The sequence below is a fragment of the Grampus griseus genome, assembly GCF_964374135.1.
Source record: "Grampus griseus genome assembly, chromosome: 6".
Lineage (NCBI taxonomy): Eukaryota > Metazoa > Chordata > Mammalia > Artiodactyla > Delphinidae > Grampus > Grampus griseus.
This window is the reverse complement of record NC_139000.1, coordinates 27,094,276-27,115,910: the sequence shown is the minus strand read 5'-3', so window position 1 is coordinate 27,115,910 and position 21,635 is coordinate 27,094,276. Positions and strand designations below refer to the sequence as shown.

The 21,635-nt window shown below is 39.9% G+C and overlaps 1 protein-coding gene across 2 annotated transcripts in view; it reads left to right on the top strand.

The window, feature by feature from the left end:
* The window catches only part of FKTN (fukutin), an 89,169-nt gene extending 71,373 nt beyond the window's left edge, over nucleotides 1–17,796 (top strand). Inside the window, exons 11-12 of one of the 2 annotated variants that reach the window (XM_082656388.1) lie at nucleotides 5,582–5,691; nucleotides 17,703–17,796. In XM_082656388.1, the coding sequence (XP_082512514.1) occupies nucleotides 5,582–5,679 (98 nt within the window). In that variant the 3' untranslated portion in view covers nucleotides 5,680–5,691; nucleotides 17,703–17,796. Of the gene's footprint in view, nucleotides 1–5,581; nucleotides 5,692–17,702 lie in introns of those variants that run through there. The other variant, XM_082656390.1, reaches the window with a different exon arrangement.
* Nucleotides 17,797–21,635: the final 3,839 nt, after the last annotated feature.

The window sequence follows — 21,635 nt, the reverse complement described above, 5'->3', positions numbered from 1 at the left end:
CCATCATTTGTAACAACTTTAAAGCACGGGAAAAACTCCATTTCTTGACCATTCAAAAGGATTTCTCTGAAGAAATGCCCCAGCAGCTACTTCTCTTTCCTCCTGCTCTGTCACTAAGACCCGGGCTAAGTCACCTCTAACATGTCACTTAGGGAAAGTGCCATGTTAGCATAAAAGGGCACAAAGTTTTGAATTAGGCCTGAGTTTGAATCCCAGCTTCATTGTGTGGGACTTATGGTGGGGACCTCTTAGCCTCAGTTTCCACATGAGTGAATTGGCAAAATGAAGAATACTTCTAAGGGGTTTTAGTTAGGGTTAAATGAAATATAAAGTGCTTAGTGTCAGGCCTAGAATTAGGTAATACTCAAGAAATGTTCCATTTCTTGTTTCCAAATCCTTTTTCTAATTATTCTTCAAATGGGATTAAAGAAACTGGTAGGACACAAACCTTACTCAGAAGGTTGCATGACTGAATTTGCTTAGGGGAAAAAAAAATCATTTCATTATAACAAGGCATTAAAGGACAAATTGTATGGTTGATGAATTCAGAGACATGACCAAGTTGCCTCCTTCTCTAAATAGAACAAATATTTTCATTTTATTGGTGAAGCTGTTGTCCTCTAGGGTCTCCTCATGCTATCCCCATATGCTACCTAGTTCCCGGGTCCCAAGCAGGTCACTCTCCGTACCTCCCTAGATTTGGTGCCTGGTCTGCCCTGGACTTCTGTTTCAGTATTCTAGCTTTTCATGGAGGTGAACCCTCACCTTCTTGTTAGTAAATCTCTGCCAGCCAAAATCAGATATACGCCATGATTTGGAGAGGGAAAGAATTTGGAATACTTAGTTTCACTTAATTATCTGTGCTGATGAATGCTTATGTCAGTATTAATAAACAGGAATTGAAAATACTCTTTTCTACCTTCTTCCCCCACATTTGTGTTTCTGTCTCAACTAGGCAAGAATCAACAGGGTATGTGATACTATTTTAAGCTGCTCCACATCAGACTGAAATCCTAATTATAGTTCATAAGTCAAACAGACCAATTCAATAGTGATGCTTTTTGTACGGTACCTGTGCTAAAATAGACAAGTATACATTTTTCTATGAGAAATCTGTTTCTATATTCTCAGAACTTATATTTTAGAATGCCTTCCTTGCCTTCCTCCAACCCAACCAATGCAGAGATTATGTCGGAACCCATGAGCCACCCAAGCTGCTGTGTTCTTATGCACAGCTCTCACAGTGGAGTTGAAAGGCAGTATGAGGAGAATTAGAAGTGCTGTATTTTGTTCTATAAAACAATAAACTACTGTCTCATGTACCATTAAGAAAATTACAAGAGTATGCAGACTTATGACTCATTCAGAGCATGGGGAGTAGTTCATGTGTTTGTTAAATGAAAATCATATGTAGCTATTTATGTATCCCTCATCATAACCAGAAAACGTGTTTGTGAATTTTCTAAACAAAGTGATATTTTAAACATGAGTAAATTTCAGTGTATGCTTACCAGTTTACTTTGACTTTATCTTCAGGTACAGATAGTTTGTGGTACTACTGAAAATGCCTTTAATATTATTATTTTGATCAGAATTTGTAATATATAATCCAGTTTGGGACGATGAATAAAATTTTTCTAATCACTTGAGATATTTTGTGTTTATTTTTGCAGCTTGCAGTAGAAATAATAGCCACTAACATTCATAAGCAATCTAGTAAAATAGTAATCTTGCCACCAGTACAGTACTTCTAAATTAAGGTGAGATAGGTTGTATGGGTGGACCCTAATCCAATATGATTGGTATCCTTATAAGAAGAGATTAAGATGCAGACAAACACAGAGGGACGATCAAGTGAAGATTTAGGGAGAAGATGGCCATCTACAAGCCAAGGAAAGAGGCCCTCAGAAGAAACCAGTTCTGCCAACACCTTGATCTTGGACTTCTAGCCTCCAGAACTGTGAGAAAAGAAAGTTGTTTTAAGCCATCTGGTCTGTCATACTACGTTAGGCAGCCCTAGCAAACTAATGCAGTAATCAAGGCAGAATGGTATTGGTAGAGGCATAGACACATAGATCAATGGAACAGAAAAAAAGAACCTAGAGATTGGCATACAAATATGCTCAACTGATTTTTGACAAAAGTGCAAAAGCAATTCAATGGAGGAAGGATAGTCTTTTGAACAATTGGTACGAGAGCAATCGGACAGCCATAGGCAAAAAAAAAACCCAAAAAACCTCATACTTTATATAAAAATGAACTCAAAATGTATCATGTACTTAAATGTAAAATATAAAACAATGAAACTCTAAGGGGAAAAATAGAAAATTTTTATGATCTAGGGCTAGACAAAGAGTTCTTTCTTAGACTTCATACCAAAAGCACAATCAGTAAAAGGAGAAATTGATAAATTGTACGTCATCAAAATTGAAAACTGCTGCTTTGCAAAAGCTTACAAGTAGAGGATGAAAAGTCAAGCTACAGACTAGTAGGAAATATTTGCAAGTTACATATCTGAAAGAAGACTAGTATCTAGAATGTATTAAAGAAAACACTCAACATTTTTTTAAAAATTCGATTAGAAAATGAGCAAGAGATATGAACAGACATTTCACTGGAGAGGCTATACAGATGGCAAATAAGCACATTAAAAAGATGTTCAGCATCGTTAGCCAAATAGCCAAAAGCAATAGCCAAAGCAATCCTGGGAAAGAAGAAAAAAGCTGGAAGCATCACACTTCCTGATTTCAAGCTATATTATTACCATATACAATGCTGTAGTAATCAAAACAGTATGGTACTGGCATTTAAAAAGACACATAGACCAATGGAATAGAATTGAGAGCCCAGAAATAAACCCATGCATATACAATCAACTAATATTTGACAGGGGAGCCAAGAATACTCAATAGAGAAAATATAGTCTCTTAAATAAGTGGGGCTGGGAAAATTTGGATAATCACATGCAAAAGAATGAAACTAGATCCCTATATCACACCAGTCAAAATTAACTCAACATGGATTGAAAACCTAGATTTGAGACCTGAAACCATGAACTCCTAGAAGAACACATAGGGAAAAAGTTCCTTGACATTGGTCTTGTCAGTGATATGACACCAAAAGCATAGTCAACAAAAACGAAACTAAACAAGTGGGACTACATCAAACCAAAAAGCTTCTGAGCAGAAAACAAGAAAATGAAAGGCAACCTATGAGTTGGAAATAAATATTTACAAATCATATGTATAATAAGGGGTTAATATCCAAAATATATAAGGAACTCATACAACTCAATAGCAAAAAAACATCCAATTTTTAAAGTGGGCAAAGGAACTGAAACATTTTTCTAAAGAAGAAATTCTAATGGCTAACAGATACATGAAAAATTGCTCAACATCACTAATCATCAGGAAGATGGAGATCAAAACCACAGTGAGATAGATATCACCTTACACCTGTTAGAATGGCTATTGTCAAAGAAGACAAGAGCTAACAAGGGCATGTGAGGATGTGGAGAAAAGAAAACCTTGTATACTGTTGGTGGGACTGTAAACTGGTACAGCCACTCTGGAAAACAGTTTGGAGTTTCCTCAAAAAATTAAAAATAGAACGATACGATCCAGCAATTCCACTTCTGGATATATATTCGAAGGAAATGACATTACTATCCTGAAGGAATATCTGCACCCCCTGTTCACTGCAGCTTTATTTACAATAGCCAAGGTATGGAAATAACCTAAGTGTCTATCAACAGATGAATGGATGAGAAGATGTGATGTATATATAGTATGGAATATTATTCAGCCACAAGAAAGAGGAAGTCCTGCCATTTGTGACAACATAGGTGGACCTTGAGGTCATTATGTTAAGGAAAAAAAGTCAGAAAAAGACATGCTGTATGATTGCATATGTAGACTCTAATAAACAAACAAACTCAGAGAACAGATTGGTGGTTGCCAGAAGCAGGGGGTAGGGGCTGGGGTAATTAGTTGAAGGTGGTCAAAAGATACAAACTTCCAGATATAAGTAAGTTCTGGGGATGTAATGTACAGCATGATAACTGTAGTTAGCAATACTATATTGTATATTTGAAAGCTGCTAAGAGAGTAGATCTTAAAAGTTCTCATCACAAGAAAACAAAAATTTCTAACTGAGGTAATGGATGTTGACTTATGGTGGTAATCATTTCACCATATGTACATATATCAAATCATCGTTGTACACCTTAAACTTATACAATGTGATATGTCAGTTATATCTCAATAAAATGGGGAAGGGGAAGAAGTTACAATTTTTCTTTGTCATAATTTCTCCCATGAACACATCATGTGATCTTCCTGAAGTAAATATTAATAAACCAGATCTTGCTCAGCTAATAATTAGAAACCATTTTCTGTGTTGTCACTGGTATGAGCTTACAGGTGTTCAGCTGGTGTCAGCTCTGCCACATCATACTTTGTGTTTTGGGATCTTACTTTTTTTCCTTGGACACAAAAATACAAAATCTGCTGAATTTCAGCATATTCCTCTTCCTTAATAAATCATTTTCTAGAAATTTTGTGAAAATGTGCACATTTACTGAAAATTACTACTACTCTTCTTTTCCTTTTCTTTTTTTTTGGGGGGGGGGCCATGCCATGCAGCTTGTGGGATCTTAGTTCCCCAACCAGGGATTGAACCCGAGCCCCAGCAGTGAAAGCACAGAATCTAACCACTGGGCTGCCAGGGAATTCCCTACTCCTTTTATTTCTAATCTAAATTGGTATCTTCCCAGTTCCTCTTTAATAAAGTTTCCCTTACTAGTCCCCCTGTAACAAATACCAAAACTATATATAAACTTCTAAGTAAAGGTGGTAAGTGTAAAAACATTTTCTGGAAGGAGTTAAAGTTGTCAATGATAGAGAAGTAAAGATAGAGGACTACAGTACTGATAACTAATAAACTTAAAAAAAATGTTCAACATTGTTAACCATCAGGAAAATGCAAATTACAACCACAACGAGATACCACTGCACAGCTATTAGGATGGCTAAAATTTTAGATAGTGAAAACACCAAATACTGTAGTTGTCTCTCTTATGGTTTCTTTTTAAATGTGTTCTTTGCACCATTGTTTGACTATGATTTTACTAGAGTGTCCTTAAACATTTTATAAACGTTCATAATATGTAACACTCTTCATAATAAAATTAAAAGGAATAATCTTGTCTCAGTCTTTGGAAGACAGATTTTTAGCTTTTTGTTTTGTTTTTCTCTTTTTCTCCTCCAATTCTGTATTGATTTACTCTGTAAATTTAATAACCCTCTTTAAAATTTATTTTTGCATTCTTTTGTGTCCTTTATAGTTGACTTTTCCCCAAGAATATTTATCAGCAAAAGCCCTTTAGCAGCTGGTGTCATTGTTCTTAGGTCTCTAACTTTAACTAATTTCATATTTATCGCCAGTTTTTTTTAATTTAAATTCTTTTTTTTTTTTTCTAGTTAGTCTCAATACTTTGGAGAATATTTTCTAGAGAATACTGCAGGAAAGGTGACTGGTTGACTAATTTTCTGAAAATGTATTACCACCAAATGTCTTTCAGGTGTCTTAGAAGAACGATCATCGCATAGTTGGAGTGTGTATGAGTTTGTTTTGGAGCCTAAACTGTGCAACTGTTTAATCCAGCCAGATCCTGCTTAGAAAAACTGAAGGGTGAGCTCACAAAGCAAAAGGCTTAGCTTTTAAGAAGCTGTCCTCTCCTCATGTCATGCGGTCACAATTTGCTAGGAACCAGGTTTCCCCTATATCCTAGTGGAAGACCAGAGAATATCTACAACAGTGCTGTCAAACAGAGCATTCTCTGATACTAGAAATGACTCTGCCTGCACTGTCCAAGACAGTAGCCACGAGCCACATGTGATCTTGAGCACTTGAAATGTGGCAAGTGCAAATGGGGAACTAAATGTTTACTTTGATTTTTTTTTAAACATCTTTATTAGAGTATAATTGCTTTACAATGGTGTGTCAGTTTCTGCTTTATAACAAACTGAATCAGTTATACATATACATATGTCCCCATATCTCTTCCCTCTTGCGTCTCCCTCCTTCCCCGCCTCCGTATCCCACCCCTATAGGTGGTCACAAAGCACCGAACTGATCTCCGTGTGCTATGCAGCTGCTTCCCACTAGCGATCTATTTTATGTTTGGTAGTGTATATATGTCCATGCCACTCTCTCACTTTGTCCCAGCTTACCCTTCCCTCTCCCCGTATCCTCAAGTCCATTCTCTAGTAGGTCTGCATCTTTATTCCCGTCTTGCCCCTAGGTTCTTCTGACCATTTCTTTCTTTTTTTTTTTTTTAGATTCCATATGTATGTGTTAACATATGGTATTTGTTTTTCTCTTTCTGACTTACTTCACTCTATGTGACAGTCTCTAGGTCCATCCACCTCACTACAAATAACTCAGTTTCGTTCCTTTTTATGGCTGAGTAATATTCCATTGTATATATGTGCCACATCTTCTTTATCCATTCATCTGTTGATGGACACTTAGGTTGCTTCCATGTCCTGGCTATTGTAAATGGAGCTGCAATGAACATTGTAGTACATGACTCTTTTTGAATTATGGTTTTTGCAGGGTATATGCCCAGCAGTGGGACTGCTGGGTCATATGGTAGTTCTATTTTTAGTTTTTTAAGGAACCTCCATACTGTTCTCCATAGTGGCTGTATCAATTGACATTCCCACCAACAGTGCAGGAGGGTTCCCTTTTCTCTACACCCTCTTCAGCATTTACTGCTTATAAAGGTTTTGATAATGGCCATTCTGACCAGTGTGAGGTGATACCTTGCTGGGTTTTTGATTTGCATTTCTCTAATGATTAGTGATGTTGAGCATCCTTTCATGTGTTTGTTGGCAATCTGTATATCTTGTTTGGATAAATGTCTGTTTAGGTCTTCTGCCCATTTTTGGATTGGGTTTTTTGTTTTTTTGATATTGAGCTGCATGAGCTGCTTGTATATTTTGGAGATTAATCCTTTGTCAGTTGCTTTGTTTGCAAATATTTTCTCCCATTATGAGGGTTGTCTTTTTGTATTGTTTATGGTTTCTTTCACTGTGTAAAAGATTTTCAGGTTCATTAGGTCCCATTTGTTTTTATTTCTATTTCTCTAGGAGGGGGGTGAAAAAGGATCTTGCTGTGATTTATGTCATGCGGTGTTCTGCCTATGTTTTCCTCTAAGAGTTTTACAGTGTCTGGCCTTACATTTAGGTCTTTAATCTTTTTTTTTTTTTTTTTTTGCGGTACGCGGGCCTCTCACTGTTGTGGCCTCTCCCGTTGCGGAACACAGGCCCCGGACGCGCAGGCTCAGTGGCCATGGCTCACGGGCCCAACCGCTCCACAGCATGTGAGATCTTCCTGGACTGGGGCACGGACCCGTATCCCCTGCATCGGCAGGCAGACTCTCAACCACTGCGCCACTAGGGAAGCCCCTTTAATCCATTTTGAGTTTATTTTTGTATATGGTGTTAAGGAGTGTTCGAATTTCATTCTTTTACATGCTGTCCAGTTTTCCCAGCACCACTTATTGAAGAGGCTGTCTTTTCTCCACTGTTTACTTTGATTTTAATTAAATTAAGTAGCATCATATAGCTAGTAGCTAGCATACTGGGCAATGCAGGGCCAGAGGATTTGATGGGACCAGCAAGAGCTTTGGAGTTGTAGAGATCTAGACTCAGATCCAGGGGTGTCACTACCTAGCTTTGTGATCTCAGGCTGGTTATTTAACTTCTGAGTTCCAATTTTTTTTTTCAACTAATGAGGCTAAAATTAATACCTGCCCATAAGAGTTATTATAAGAATTATAGGAACCCTGGTATATTGCTTAGTACAGAGTAGAAGTTCAATAAATGATAGCTATTAATATTATTATCTTTACTTTTATTTCAACCTTTGGCATTAATCTCTGAACTTCTATTTTCCTAATAATCCCTAGTAATATTTCTGTAAGATAAGAGCCTTTCTGTATTTCAGAGTATTCCTGGTGAGAGGGCCCTGTCCTGAGGACTGGTGATGAGAAGTGAGAGTGGCCTCAAGGGCACAGGTACAAGGCCTGTCCTTTGGGGAGACAGATGGTAGGATTAAAACATAACACTTGGATACGGCTTCAAGACAGCAGAAGAGTAAGATGTGGAGATCACCTTTCTCCCCACAAATACATCAGAAATACATCTACACGTGGAACAACTCCTACTGAATGCTGGAAGAAAACCTCAGACCTCCCAAAAGCCAGGCGTCAGGGCTGTGCCTCTGAGGTAGGAGAGCCAACTTCAGGACACTGGTCCGCAAGACACCTCCCAGCTCCACGTAATATCAAATGGCAAAAATCTCCCAGAGATCTCCATCTCAATGCCAAGACCCAGCTCCACTCAATGACCAGCAAGCTACAGTGGTCGGCACCCTATGCCAAACAACTAGCAAGACAGGAACACAACCCCATCCATTAGCAGAGAGGCAGCCTAAAATCATAATAAGGCCACAGACACCCCAAAACACACCACCAGACGTGGACCTGCCCATCAGAAAGACAAGATCTGGCCTCATCCACCAGAACACAGGACCTAGTCCCCTCCACCAGGAAGTCTACACAACCCACTGAACCACCCTTAGCCACTGTGGGCAGACAGCAAAAACAAAGGGAACTACGAACCTGCAGCCTGCAAAAAGGAGACCCCAAACACAGTAAGTTAAGCAAAATGAGAAGACAGAGAAACACACAGCAGATGAAGGAGTAAGGCAAAAACCCACCAAACCTAACAAATGAAGAGGAAATAGGCAGTCTACCTGAAAAAGAATTCAGAATAATGATAGTAAAGATGATCCAAAATCTTGGAAAAACAATGGAGAAAATACAAGAAACGTTTAACAAGGACCTAGAAGAACTAAAGAGCAAACGAACAGTGATGAACAACACACTAAATGAAATTAAAAATTCTCTAGACGGGATCAATAGAAGAATAACTGAGGCAGAAGAACAGATAAGTGACCTGGAATATAAAATAGTGGAAATAACTACCAGAGAGCAGAATAAAGAAAAAAGAATGAAAAGAATTGAGGACAGTCTCAGAGACCTCTGGGACAACATTAAACGCACGAACATTCGAATTATAGGGGTCCCAGAAGAAGAAGAGAAAAAGAAAGGGTCTGAGAAAATATTTGAAGAGATTATAGTTGAAAACTTCCCTAATATAGGAAAGGAAATAGTCAATCAGGTCCAGGAAGTGCAGACAGTCCCATGCAGGACAAATCCAAGGAGAAAGAGACCAAGACACATATTAATCAAACTATCAAAAATTAAATACAAAGAAAAAATATTAAAAGCAGCAAGGGAAAAACAGCAAGTAACACACAAGGGAATCCCCAAAAGGTTAATAGCTGATCTTTCAGCAGAAACTCTGCAAACCAGAAGGGACTGGCAGGACATATTTAAAGTGATGAAGGAGAAAAACCTACAACGAAGATTACTCTACCCAGCAAGGATCTCATTCTGATTTGATGGAGAAATAAAAGGTTTACAGACAAGCAAAAGCTAAGACAATTCAGTACCACCAAACCAGCTTTACAGCAAATGCTAAAGGAACTTCTCTAGGCAGGAAACACAAAAGAAGGAAAAGACCTACAATAACAAACCCGAAACAATTAAGAAAATGGTAATAGGAATATACATATCGATAATTACCTTAAACATAAATGGATTAAATGCTCCAACCAAAAGACATAGACTGGCTGAATAGATACTAAAACAAGATCTGTATATATGCTGTCTACAAGAGACCCACTTCTGACCTAGGGACACATACAGACTGAAAGTGAGGGGATGGAAAAAGATATTCCATGCAAATGGAAATCAAAAGAAAGCTGGAGTAGCAATTCTCATATCAGACAAAATAGACTTTAAAACAAAGACTAGGACTTCCCTGGTGGCGCAGTGGTTGAGAGTCCGCCTGCCGATGCAGGGGACACAGGTTTGTGTCCCGGTCTGGGAAGATCCCACATGCCATGGAGCGGCTGGGCCTGTGAGCCATGGCCACTGGGCCTGCACGTCCAGAGCCTGTGCTTTGCAACGGGAGAGGCCACAACAGTGAGAGGCCCGCGTACCAAAAAAAAAAAAAAAAAAAAAAAAAAAAAACGAAAAAACAAAGACTATTACAAGAGAAAAAGAAGGAAACTACATAATGATCAAGGGATCAGTCCAAGAAGAAGGTATAACAATTGTAAATATTTATACACCCAACATAGGAGCACCTCAATACATAAGGCGAATGCTAACAGCCATAAAAGGGGAAATCGACAGTAACACAATCATAGTAAGGGACTTTAACACCCCACTTTCACCAATGGACAGATCATCCAAAATGAAAATAAATAAGGAAATACAAGTTTAAATGATACATTAAACAAGATGGACTTAATTGATATTTAAAGGACATTCCATCCAAAAACAACAGAATACACACTCTTCTCAAGTGCTCATGGAACATTCTCCAGGATAGATCATAACTTGGGTCACAAATCAAGCCTTCGTAAATTTAAGAAAATTGAAATGTATCAACTATCTTTTCTGACCACAACGCTATGAGACTAGATATCAATTACAGGAAAAAAATCTGTATAAACTACAAACACATGGTGGCTAAACAATACACTACTTAATAACCAAGAGGTCACTGAAGAAATCGAAGAGGAAATAAAAAAATACCTAGAAACAAATGACAGTGGAGACACAATGACCCAAAACCTATGGGATGCACCAAAAGCACTTCTAAGAGGGAAGTTTATAGCAATACAATCCTACCTTAAGAAACAGGAAACATCTCAAATAAACAAGCTAACCTTACACCTAAAGCAATTATAGAAAGAAGAACAAAAAATCCCCAAAGGTAGCAGAAGGAAAGAAATCATAAAGATAGGAACAGAAATAAATGAAAAAGAAATGAGGGAAACGATAGCAAAGATCAATAAAACTAAAAGCTTGTTCTTTGAGAAGATAGACAAAACTGATAAACCATTAGCCAGACTTATCAAGAAAAAAAGGGAGAAGACTCAAATCAATAGAATTAGAAATGAAAAAGGAGAAGTAACAACTGACACTGCAGAAATACAAAGGATCATGAGAGATTACTACAAGCAATATATGCCAATAAAATGGACAACCTGGAAGAAATGGACAAATTCTTAGAAACGCACAATGTTCCAAGACCGAACCAGGAAGAAATAGAAAATATGAACAGATCAATCACAGGCACAGAAATTGAAACCGTGATTAAAAATCTTCCAACAAACAAAAGCCCAGTTCCAGATGGCTTCACAGGTGAATTCTGTCAAACATTTAGAGAAGAGCTAACACCTATCCTTCTCAAACTCTTCCAAAATATAGCAGAGAGAGGAACACTCCCAAACTCATTCTATGAGGACACCATCACCCTGATACCAAAACCAGACAAAGATGTCACAAAGAAAGAAAACTATAGGCCAATATCACTGATGAACACAGATGCAAAAATCCTCAACAAAATACTAGCAAACAGAATCCAACAGCACATTAAAAGGATCATACACTATGATCAAGTGGGGTTTATCCCAGGAATGCAAAGATTCTTCAATATATGCAAATCAATCAGTGTGATAAACCATATTAACAAATTGAAGGAGAAAAACTATATAATCATCTCAATAGATGCAGAGAAAGCTTTTGACAAAATTCAACACCCATTTATGATAAAAATGCTCCAGAAAGTAGGCATAGGGGAACTTACCTCAATATAATAAAGGCCATATATGATAAACCTGCAGCCAACATCGTTCTCAATGGTGAAAAACTGAAACCATTTCCACTAAGATCAGGAACAAGACAAGGTTTCCCACTCTCACCACTATTATTCAACATAGTTTTGGAAGTTTTCGCCATAGCAGTCAGAGAAGAAAAAGAAATAAAAGGAATCCAAATCGGAAAAGAAGAAGTAAAGCTGTCACTGTTTGCAGATGACATGATACTATACATACAGAATCCTAAAGATGCTACCAGAAAACTACTAAAGCTAATCAATGAATTTGGTAAAGTAGCAGGATACAAAATTAATGCACAGAAATCTCTTGCATTCTTATACACTAATGATGAAAAATCTGAAAGTGAAAGTGAAATTAAGAAAACACTCCCATTTACCATTGCAACAGAAAGAATAAAATATCTAGGAATATACCTACCTAAGGAGACAAAGTCCTGTGTGCAGAAAATTATAAGACACTGATCAAAGAAATTAAAGATGATACAAACAGATGGAGAGATATACCATATTCTTGGATTGGAAGAATCCACATTGTGAAAATGACTATACTACCCAAAGCAATCTACAGATTCAATGCAATCCCTATCAAATTACCACTGTCATTTTTCACAGACTAGAACAAAAAATTTCACAATTTGTATGGAAACACAAACAACCCCGAATAGCCAAATCAGTCTTGAAAAAGAAAAACGGAGTTGGAGAAATCAGGCTCCCTGACTTCAGAGTATACTACAAAGCTACAGTAATCAAGACAGTATGGTACTGACACAAAAACAGAAATATAGATCAGTGGAACAGGATAGAAATCTCAGAGATAAACCCACGCACATATGGTCACCTTATCTTTGATGAAGGAGGCAAGAATATACAGTGGAGAAAAGACAGCCTCTTCAAAGTGGTGCTGGGAAAACTGGACAGCATGTAAAAGTATGAAATTAGAACACTCCCTAACACCATACACAAAAATAAAGTCAAACTGGATTAAAGATCTAAATGTAAGGCCAGACACTATCAAACTCTTAGAAGAAAACATAGGCAGAACACTCTATGACATAAATCACAGCAAGCTCCGTTTTGACCCACCTCCTAGAGAAATGGAAGTAAAAACAAAAATAAACAGCTGGGACCTAATGAAACTTAAAAGCTTTTGCACTGCAAAGGAAACCATAAACCAGATGAAAAGACAACCCTCAGAATGGGAGAAAATATTTGCAAATGAAGCAACTGACAAAGGATTAATCTCCAACATTTACAAGCAGCTCATGCAGCTCAATAGCAAACAAACAAAACAACCCAATCCAAAAATGGGCAGAAGACCTAACTAGACATTTCTCCAAAGAAGATATACAGATTGCCAACAAACACGTGAAAGGATGCTCAACATCACTAATCATTAGAGAAATGCAAATCAAAACTACAATGAGATATCATCTCACACCAGTCAGAATGGCACTCATCAAAAAATCTATAAACAATAAATGCTGGAAAGGGTGTGGAGAAAAGGGAACCCTCTTGCACTGTTGCCTGGAATGTATATTGATACAGCCACTATGGAAAACAGTATGGAGGTTCCTTAAAAAACTAGAAATAGAACTACCATATGACCCAACAGTCCCACTACTGGGAATATACCCTGTGAAAACCATAATTCAAAAAGAGTCGTGTACCACAATGTTCATTGCAGCTCTATTTACAATAGCCGGGACATGGAAGCAACCTAAGTGTCCATCAACAGATGAATGGATAAAGAAGATGTGGCACATATACACAATGGAATATTACTCAGCCATAAAAAGAAACGAAATTGAGTTATTTGTAGTGAGGTGGATGGACCTAGAGTCCTTCATACAGAGTGAAGTAAGTCAGAAAGAGAAAAACAAATACCGTATGCTAATACATGTATATGGAATCTAAAAAAAAAAAAAAAATGGTCATGAAGGACCTAGGGGCAAGATGGGAATAAAGACGCAGATGTAGTAGAGAATGGACTTGAGGATACGGGGAGGGGGAAGGGTAAGATGGGACAAAGTGAGAGAGTGGCATGGACATATATACACTACCAAACCTAAAATAGATACCTAGTGGGAAGCAGCCACATAGCACAGGGAGATCAGCTTGGTGGTTTGTTACCACCTAGAGGGGTGGGAAAGGAGGGTGGAAGGGAGGAGATAGGGGACATGTGTATATATATATATAGCTGATTCATTTTTTATAAAGCAGAAACTAACACACCATTGTAAAGTAACTAGACTCCAATAAAGATGTTAAAAAAAACAACAGGGGCTTCCCTGGTGGCGCAGTGGTCGACAGTCCGCTTGCCGATGCAAGGGACACGGGTTCGGGCCCCAGTCCGGTAAGATCCCACATGCCACGGAGCGGCTGGGCCCGTGAGCCATGGCCACTGAGCCTGCGCGTCCGGAGCCCGTGCTCGGCAATGGGAGAGGCCACAACAGTGAGAGGCCTTCGTATCGCAAAAAACAAACAAACAAACAAACAACATAACACTTAAAAGAATTGAATTTCAAAGACCAGGCTTAGGTAGGGGAACCAAAGATCCCACACTTTGTAGAAGGTGATCTGAGGCTAGAAAAAGCTCCGGGAAGGAGGACAGGGAGAGGGACAGTGAAGTTCAGCTGGATCCTAAGACTTAATGAACAGAAAATTTGAATAAATGAAGAAAGGCAAGAAAGCATTCTTGAAGAGAAGGAATCAGTACAGTCCCAGAATGGGCTTTATGGAGCAGTGAAAAAGACCATCTGTCTATATATGGATAAGTAGTAAAAAATACAAATAGAAAGGTGGACAAGGAGCAGACTGTGGGGGCAGTAAATATCCTGCTGTAACATACGGGTGAGAGAAAATAGAGGTTTATTTGAATCAGAGCATGATGCCTTCAATAAACACTTATGACTAGATTACTACTCACAGCCACAGTGCTAAGGGCCGAGGTTCATTCATTGACACAACAAACATTCATGAAGCTCTTTCAAGGGCGGAGTAGGGATTTGGGGAAATTTAGGTTCACACAGACTCATCCCCAAAACCCTGGGATCCGTACAGTTGCAGGACAGAGGACAGAGACTTAGCCAGGTGGTCGTAAGCCACTCAGGTGACTCATGTAAGGTCAATCCTAGGAATTCCCAGCCAGTTCCAGGCACGGACACAGGGAGTCCAGGAGCAGGAAGTGCTTGAGACTGAGGGGTACTTGGTGTTGCTCTGGGAAGTGGGGCTCAAGATCAGTGCTGCCGGCCTCAGAAAAGCACGCTGGGACCAGGGTAGGGTCTTATCCAGGGGGCTCCAGGAATTAGAACAGGCATTTGAGGGCCAAGGCTCAGTTAGATGAATTGGGGCAGGAGAGTCAGTAGTGAGGTCCTAGGCTCTGGGGAAGTCAGCGTTAGGCCTGGGCCCCACAGTGCAGGCAATGTGAGAGCTGTGGGGAAGAGGCTGGAGCTATTTCTACACCTGCTCCTTCAGTCAGAAGCCAGGACAGGATGGGCTGTCCCTGTGGGGACACCACAAGGCCTAGCTCTGGGATCTGGGGGAACTGAAGCCAGGAGAGGAGATGGACCCAGTAGAGGTGTTCAATTCGGGGTCTTAACCTGGTCCTCATTTCCCTATTGTCTGTTCATCTCTGAAGACTCTGGTCTCCAAAGGGTGAAGAAGAGGTATTCTAGTTGTACTAGAAGCACAGCTTTGCTAACAACTGACATCACTCTCTCCACCCTACCTCCTATCCCCCCAGGAAAGCTTGGGACCCCATCTGCTGGGATCATAGAGGTGGTGAATGGAGGGGAGCCAAGCACAGGTATATCTTGTTAAACAGTCTGCTTCAGCTACAGCGTAAATCTCAAAATCGGGTCTGAAACCTCAGCTGATAAACCCACTTGTTTCAGACAATTTCCAAAGAAACCAAATCTCCACCAGCTAGAAGAGATGGATGTGCTCTTGGGTAGTGCAGAAGTATCTGTGTTATGAAAAACAGAGGTGAGAATTGTGGTGAGAAGTCAGGGTTTCCTCTGAAGGTTTTTTATTGGTTAGATTTAAAGTAACATCCTTTAATCTTCCTAAGATGCCCCAGGGGAGCCTCCTGAAAACATCTGCTGGATTTGAGGGGTCAGGGAGTGCCTCCCTCATCCCCTCAGTATATGTGTTTGGTTTGGGATTTGTCAGTCTGGGAAGCTGAGGGCTCTGGGCAGCTCAGGCCTGGCAGATTTCCCCCCACCTGCCTAAAACTCAGCCCAGGGAGACAGAGGACCCTCCCCAGCCCAATTCTGCACCTTCACGCTCCAGCCCCTGGAGCTGTGGCCTTTATTTCCAGTCCTGGTCCCCCGGGGCTGCATGAGGAATGAGGACAGCTGATAAGCCTGACATTATTGACTTTATGGGGAGTATTCAATGAATTTACTTTCTGCAAGAAGGCTGCACTCTTATCTGCTGCCCACAGAGCATCTAAATCCTCATCTAGGGGACCCGTTGATGAATCATGTCTCTTATACAAAGAGCAGAGAATGTAAAGTGGAAGAGGGGAGTCGCACCCCACCCCTTTCTTTTCTCCAGTACCTGGTTCTGCCCACCCTCACCACCCTTGCTTTCCCACTGCACTTCGGTTTATTGGCTGGAAATAGAAGCACTCACAGCTCCAGGCCTACAAAGTTGAGGCCAAGCCAGCCTGGTCTTGAGAGTGTCAGCAGCTGGGCACACCCAGGGCTGTGCATCCCGCTACTTGGTAACTAAGGGAAGAAAAGCCCACTCACTTGAGGCAGTTACATGTCCTGGTTTTTGCTGCGACGGTCAACATTTGCTCTGGACAGAAATACCCGCCTGGCCTCAACACCAGGTGTCTTGGTGGAGAAATGTGTGTGTGTGGTGGGGGGCAGTTACCAAGGGGTACTGGGTCTGGGGAGCTGGAGAGTGAAAATTAACTGGAAGAGAGAGCCTGATGCTCAAGGGAAGTTTTTCTTTCCCCCCTCTCTGACATCTCCTTAATCCATCCAGCCCTGGGATGTTGGCTTCAATTAGTGGAAGGAAATAAATGCTTCTTAGTAGCACAGGACCCAAAGCAACTGGAAGGAGAGAGGTGAGAGCCAGGATACTGAGTTGGACAAATGAAAGAAAAATATCAAAGTACCCTTTGGAGAAAATTAGAGGCATGTGTTCATATTCCCCATCTAGTTTTTGGGTAGAGTTTTCTGGTAATAAAATGAGTATTTATTGAGCAACTATGATTTTATTAGATGCCTATTACCACTGTTTTAAAGCATTTACTCCTAGTCACTAACTTCATGTACATTAGTGCACTGAGTCTTTACAATAATCCATGAAGTTGATATTATTTCCAGTTTACAGCTGAGAAAATTGAGACTGGAAGAAGTTAAGTAACCTGCCCAGGATGGCAGCTGGTGTCAGAGCAGGAATTCAAACACCAGTCTGCCTCCAAAGCCTAATGAAAGGCCTCTCAGCTTCTATACAAAGCTGCTTTCCATTTGGTATTTCTCAGTACCTTTTCCCACTTAGTCCACAGCATATCAATGAGTATTTATTACTCCCAGTTTATAGAAAACAGGCTCAGAAGAGTAATTTCTTTTTGCAATTTGACCAGCTTTTTATTTCTTAAATAAGTGGCCAGTTTGAGAAAGTTACAATGCAGCAGTGAGCCTCTAGACCAATTAACAAATTCCTCTACTTAAATGCAAACCAGTAGCCTCATCATTGTGCTTATCCCAGGCAAGGCACTGGGTTAGCAGACAGAAAAGAGGGGAGACAGGAAGAAAGGGCATCAACGGGGCAGATGAACAACAGTACAGAGAACCTTTGCAAATCTGATTCCGGATTGTGGTCGGATCACTCTCCTCACCTCCACCTTCTTTATTCAAACAGGGCTCCTTACATGTGGATCCAGTTGAGGACCATCCCTGAGATTCAACGTTCGTTCACTCCTTCTTAGATGGAGGATGTTTGGTAACAGGCTGTGGCAAGCTTCCAAGTAAGGATAACTTATTTACAGAGTAATATTGTTTCTCCTCTTTTGTCACTGAAAGTCACAGTGTGCTGCAGGGGGGAAAAACCCAGTGGACAGCAGGTGTGCTTCCTCCTAAATCGGTATAATTTTTTTCCTTTGTTGTTCCTATCTATGAGTGTGTCCAGGGCCACAAAACCTGTGTGCCTCAGGGACTCTGGCCTAAAGATTCTAGCAGCTTTACTTTTCTGTCATGATTAGGGAATGACCTCAGGGAAGTCCCCAAATGATGATGAAACAGCCAGATCTCTCTTTCCTTAGGAGAGAAGATCAAAGCTCTCATCCCTCCCAACGCTCGGGTAAAGATGTGGGCCACATCAGTGTATTTCTTCCTTCCACGTACCCTGGTTTCCCACATCACCCGCTTTCATCATAAAGCAGCTACTTGCTCTGTTATTTTTTTCATTCAGGGGAGGGTAGAGTAGGGGAGGCGGGAAGAGGAGGTTAGCTAATCAGTTTGCCCTGTGAGTCCTATGAATGGAGTGACACTAACATCCACGAGAATTTATAGCCTCTGCTGGCTCTGAAAAGACGTTTGTGTAAAAATTGCTAGTAAAACAGTCAGCTGTGTTTGAAGGCTTGTTTCTTTGGGCATACATTTTAGAATTTAGTTAAATACTCAATTTATTTGGGAGCTAAATTGTGGGGGAGTGGTATTTTGTTTTGTCTAGGATAACACCTTGTCATGTAACTTTATAATGAAAATATATAATTTCTCATATTAAATGAGAAAATTGGGTGAAATGCCTAGTGTGACACTTAGTACTTAGTGCTACATAATAGCGGTAGAGAATTCAGTGTGTGGCCCAGAGTTGGTGCTCGATGCCACCCCCTAGGTCAAGCCATCATCCTCTCTCGTCTGTATTCCTGTCACAGCTTCCTAGTCTCCCCACATCATTTACTGGCCCCCTCCATGCAGCAGCCAGAATGTTCTTCTCATCTCCTTAAAAAACAAATTAAGCAATCACCAGAAACTCCTTCCATGGCCTTAGAAGCATTCATTTCACAGAAACAAGCTATGTGACTTCTGACAGAAAGCAGGGCAAGCTGAAGGCAGCTGTTTGGAGAAATGAGTCAGTGCTGTCTTGCATTCATTCATCAAAAGCAAGTAAACTAGAATGAGACTTGCTTTAAAGAATTCAAAATGGAGATGGGGGCGCTTTTAAAAAAGAGGAGGGCTTCCCTGGTGGCGCAGTGGTTGAGAGTCCGCCTGCCGATGCAGGGGACACGGGTTCGTGCCCCGGTCCGGGAAGATCCCACATGCCGCGGAGCTGCTGGGCGCGTGAGCCATGGCCGCTGAGCCTGCGCGTCCGGAGCCTGTGCTCCGCAACGGGAGAGGCCACAACAGTGGGAGGCCCGCGTACCTCAAAAAAAACCCCAGAGGATTCAAAGGAGTTTAAATTTCCCAAATAAAATATCACAGAAAGATAAAACCTATGACCAAAAGTAACACCCACATACTGACAAATTTAGTTGTAAAAGAATTGGCACAGTTTTATTTGGAAAAAGCAAATTTATAAACAGGAGTTGTAATATCACAAAACAAAATGGAATTCATGAGAAGAAGCAAGGCAAAGAAGATCATTTTATGTTGACACAGGGCACAATTCTCTTAAGTCAATAAAACTTCCAAGAGTCTTTATGTGCAAAATGCATTGTATCTCAAGATATAAATATTTAAAGCAAACACTCTTGGAAAAACCAAAAGGAAGGAACAGACACAAAACAGTAGAGGGAGATTTTCACATAACTCTCTCTAACAGATCAAATAGACCAAAACTCCCATGAATATAGAGGATCAATTTAATGGATGTATATAAAAAAATTTTATTTTTCAAACAAAGGCTATATCTCCTTTTCTATTACCTACGGATGATTTATAGAAGTTTTACCTAGAGAAACTCTTTATAAATATCCCAAAGCAAAAACAATATGGAGCATACCTTTGACTACACTGCAATAAAATTAGAAGTTAATAGCAAATGGTTACCAAAAAATACAACAATAAGGAAATTTTTTAAAAGTTTCAAAAGAAAAGTAAACAACAGATGTTAGAGGCTAATGGCAAAGATACCGCAAATGGAAGTGACGGATGACACCAAAGGTATATCAGAAGAAAATTCATAGCCTGAAATGCTTTTCTTATTAAACAAGAAAGAATGAAAATTAATAAACAATCTAAGAATGGGAGATGGAGAAAGAGCAAAATAAACATAGGCAAATGAAAAAGCAGATTTAATAAAGGTATGGTAGAAAGTGAAATAAGTCAGACAGAGAAAGACAAATACAGTATGATTTCACTCATATGTGAAATATTAAACAAGCAAAAACTAAAACTTAGATGAAGAAAATGGAATAGTGGTTACCAGAGGGGAAGGGGAGGGGGCGAAATAGCTAAAAGGGGGTCAACTCTATGGTGACGATAGAAACTAAACTTTCGGTGGTAAGCACGCTGTAGTGTATACAGAAGTTGAAATAGAATGTTGTACACAGGAAACTTATATAGTGTTATAAACCAGTTACCTCAATTAAAAAAGATGAAACCTAGAAAGTCAAAATAAATAAATAAATAAAGATATAGTAGAAATTAATACATTAGAAAATCAGAAAAATGGTGAACCACAGAGGTAGTTTTTTAAGAGAAAAATAAAATGGACAAGCTCTGCAAAGCTAATAAAGGAGAGAGAAGTCCTAGACACATAACATGAGGAATGAGAAAGTTGATAATGTAAATACAGAGATATTTTTGAAAGCATTTGTTACCGACCAGGGTTCTTGGCCTTCCCCAGTCAATGAAAATTGACTAGAGGCCATAGAAGGAATTCAGGCAAGGCTTTACTGGGGCCCCTGTTGCAGCAACCGGAAGCAAGAACAAACCACAGGTTCCTTTGTTTGCTTGCTCCCTGAGGGGGCGGTGAGCTTGTTCCTTATATGGGGCGAGGACAGGGGTGTGTCCAGGGGTCTCGCCGGAGGGGTGGCTGGGGTGGCTTAGGTGCTTTGCCCACCCCTTAGGTGGTGGGGTTTTCTTTATTTTTTTTTATTATTTTTTAAATTTATTTATTTATTATTGAGGTATAGTTGTTTTACAACATTGTGTTAGTTTCTACTGTACAGCAAAGTGGAGTTCCCTGTGCTATACAGCAGGTTCTCATTATTTATCTATTTTATACATATTAGTGTGCAGAGGGCATGAGCACTACCCTGCTTTTGCTCCAGGCTCTTCAAAAGTGGCAGTTGGGTTTTTTGGTCTCTTTGTATCTTTTGTCCAGAATTTGTCCCAACTGCGCATGCACACAGTTATTTTTAGTCCCAGACAGTTTCTTTGTATTTTGCTGCTGGAGGAGAGGTGTGCCCAGGTGCAAGCATTGCAGCACTGCAGCAAAGGGGCCCAGGTCCCAGCCTGTCTCACTTTGAGTAACTGTATATAACACTTTATTAATGAATGTGAAAATGTCAAAGTTCATATGTCAAAATACCAAAGTTGACTTGCAGGGTAGCACACTTGAAGGAACAAAATCTATCTAGGATTTACTAGTAAATTTTATTAACTATCAAGAACCAGCTAATTCATGTGATGAACAAATTGATGGAAGCTTAACAATAGATGGATGGAAGGGGGGCTGAATGTATGACTGGATAGATGGAGAAATAGATGGTTGCTTTGGGGCCTGGATATGCAGAATTGGGGATTGGGAGGGGGGTTGAGAATGAGCAGGGAAGAAGGGAGTTTTAAGACTGGTTGGAGCTGACGCTTGACCTCCAGCCAAAATGACTTTGGTCCACAACCACCTGGG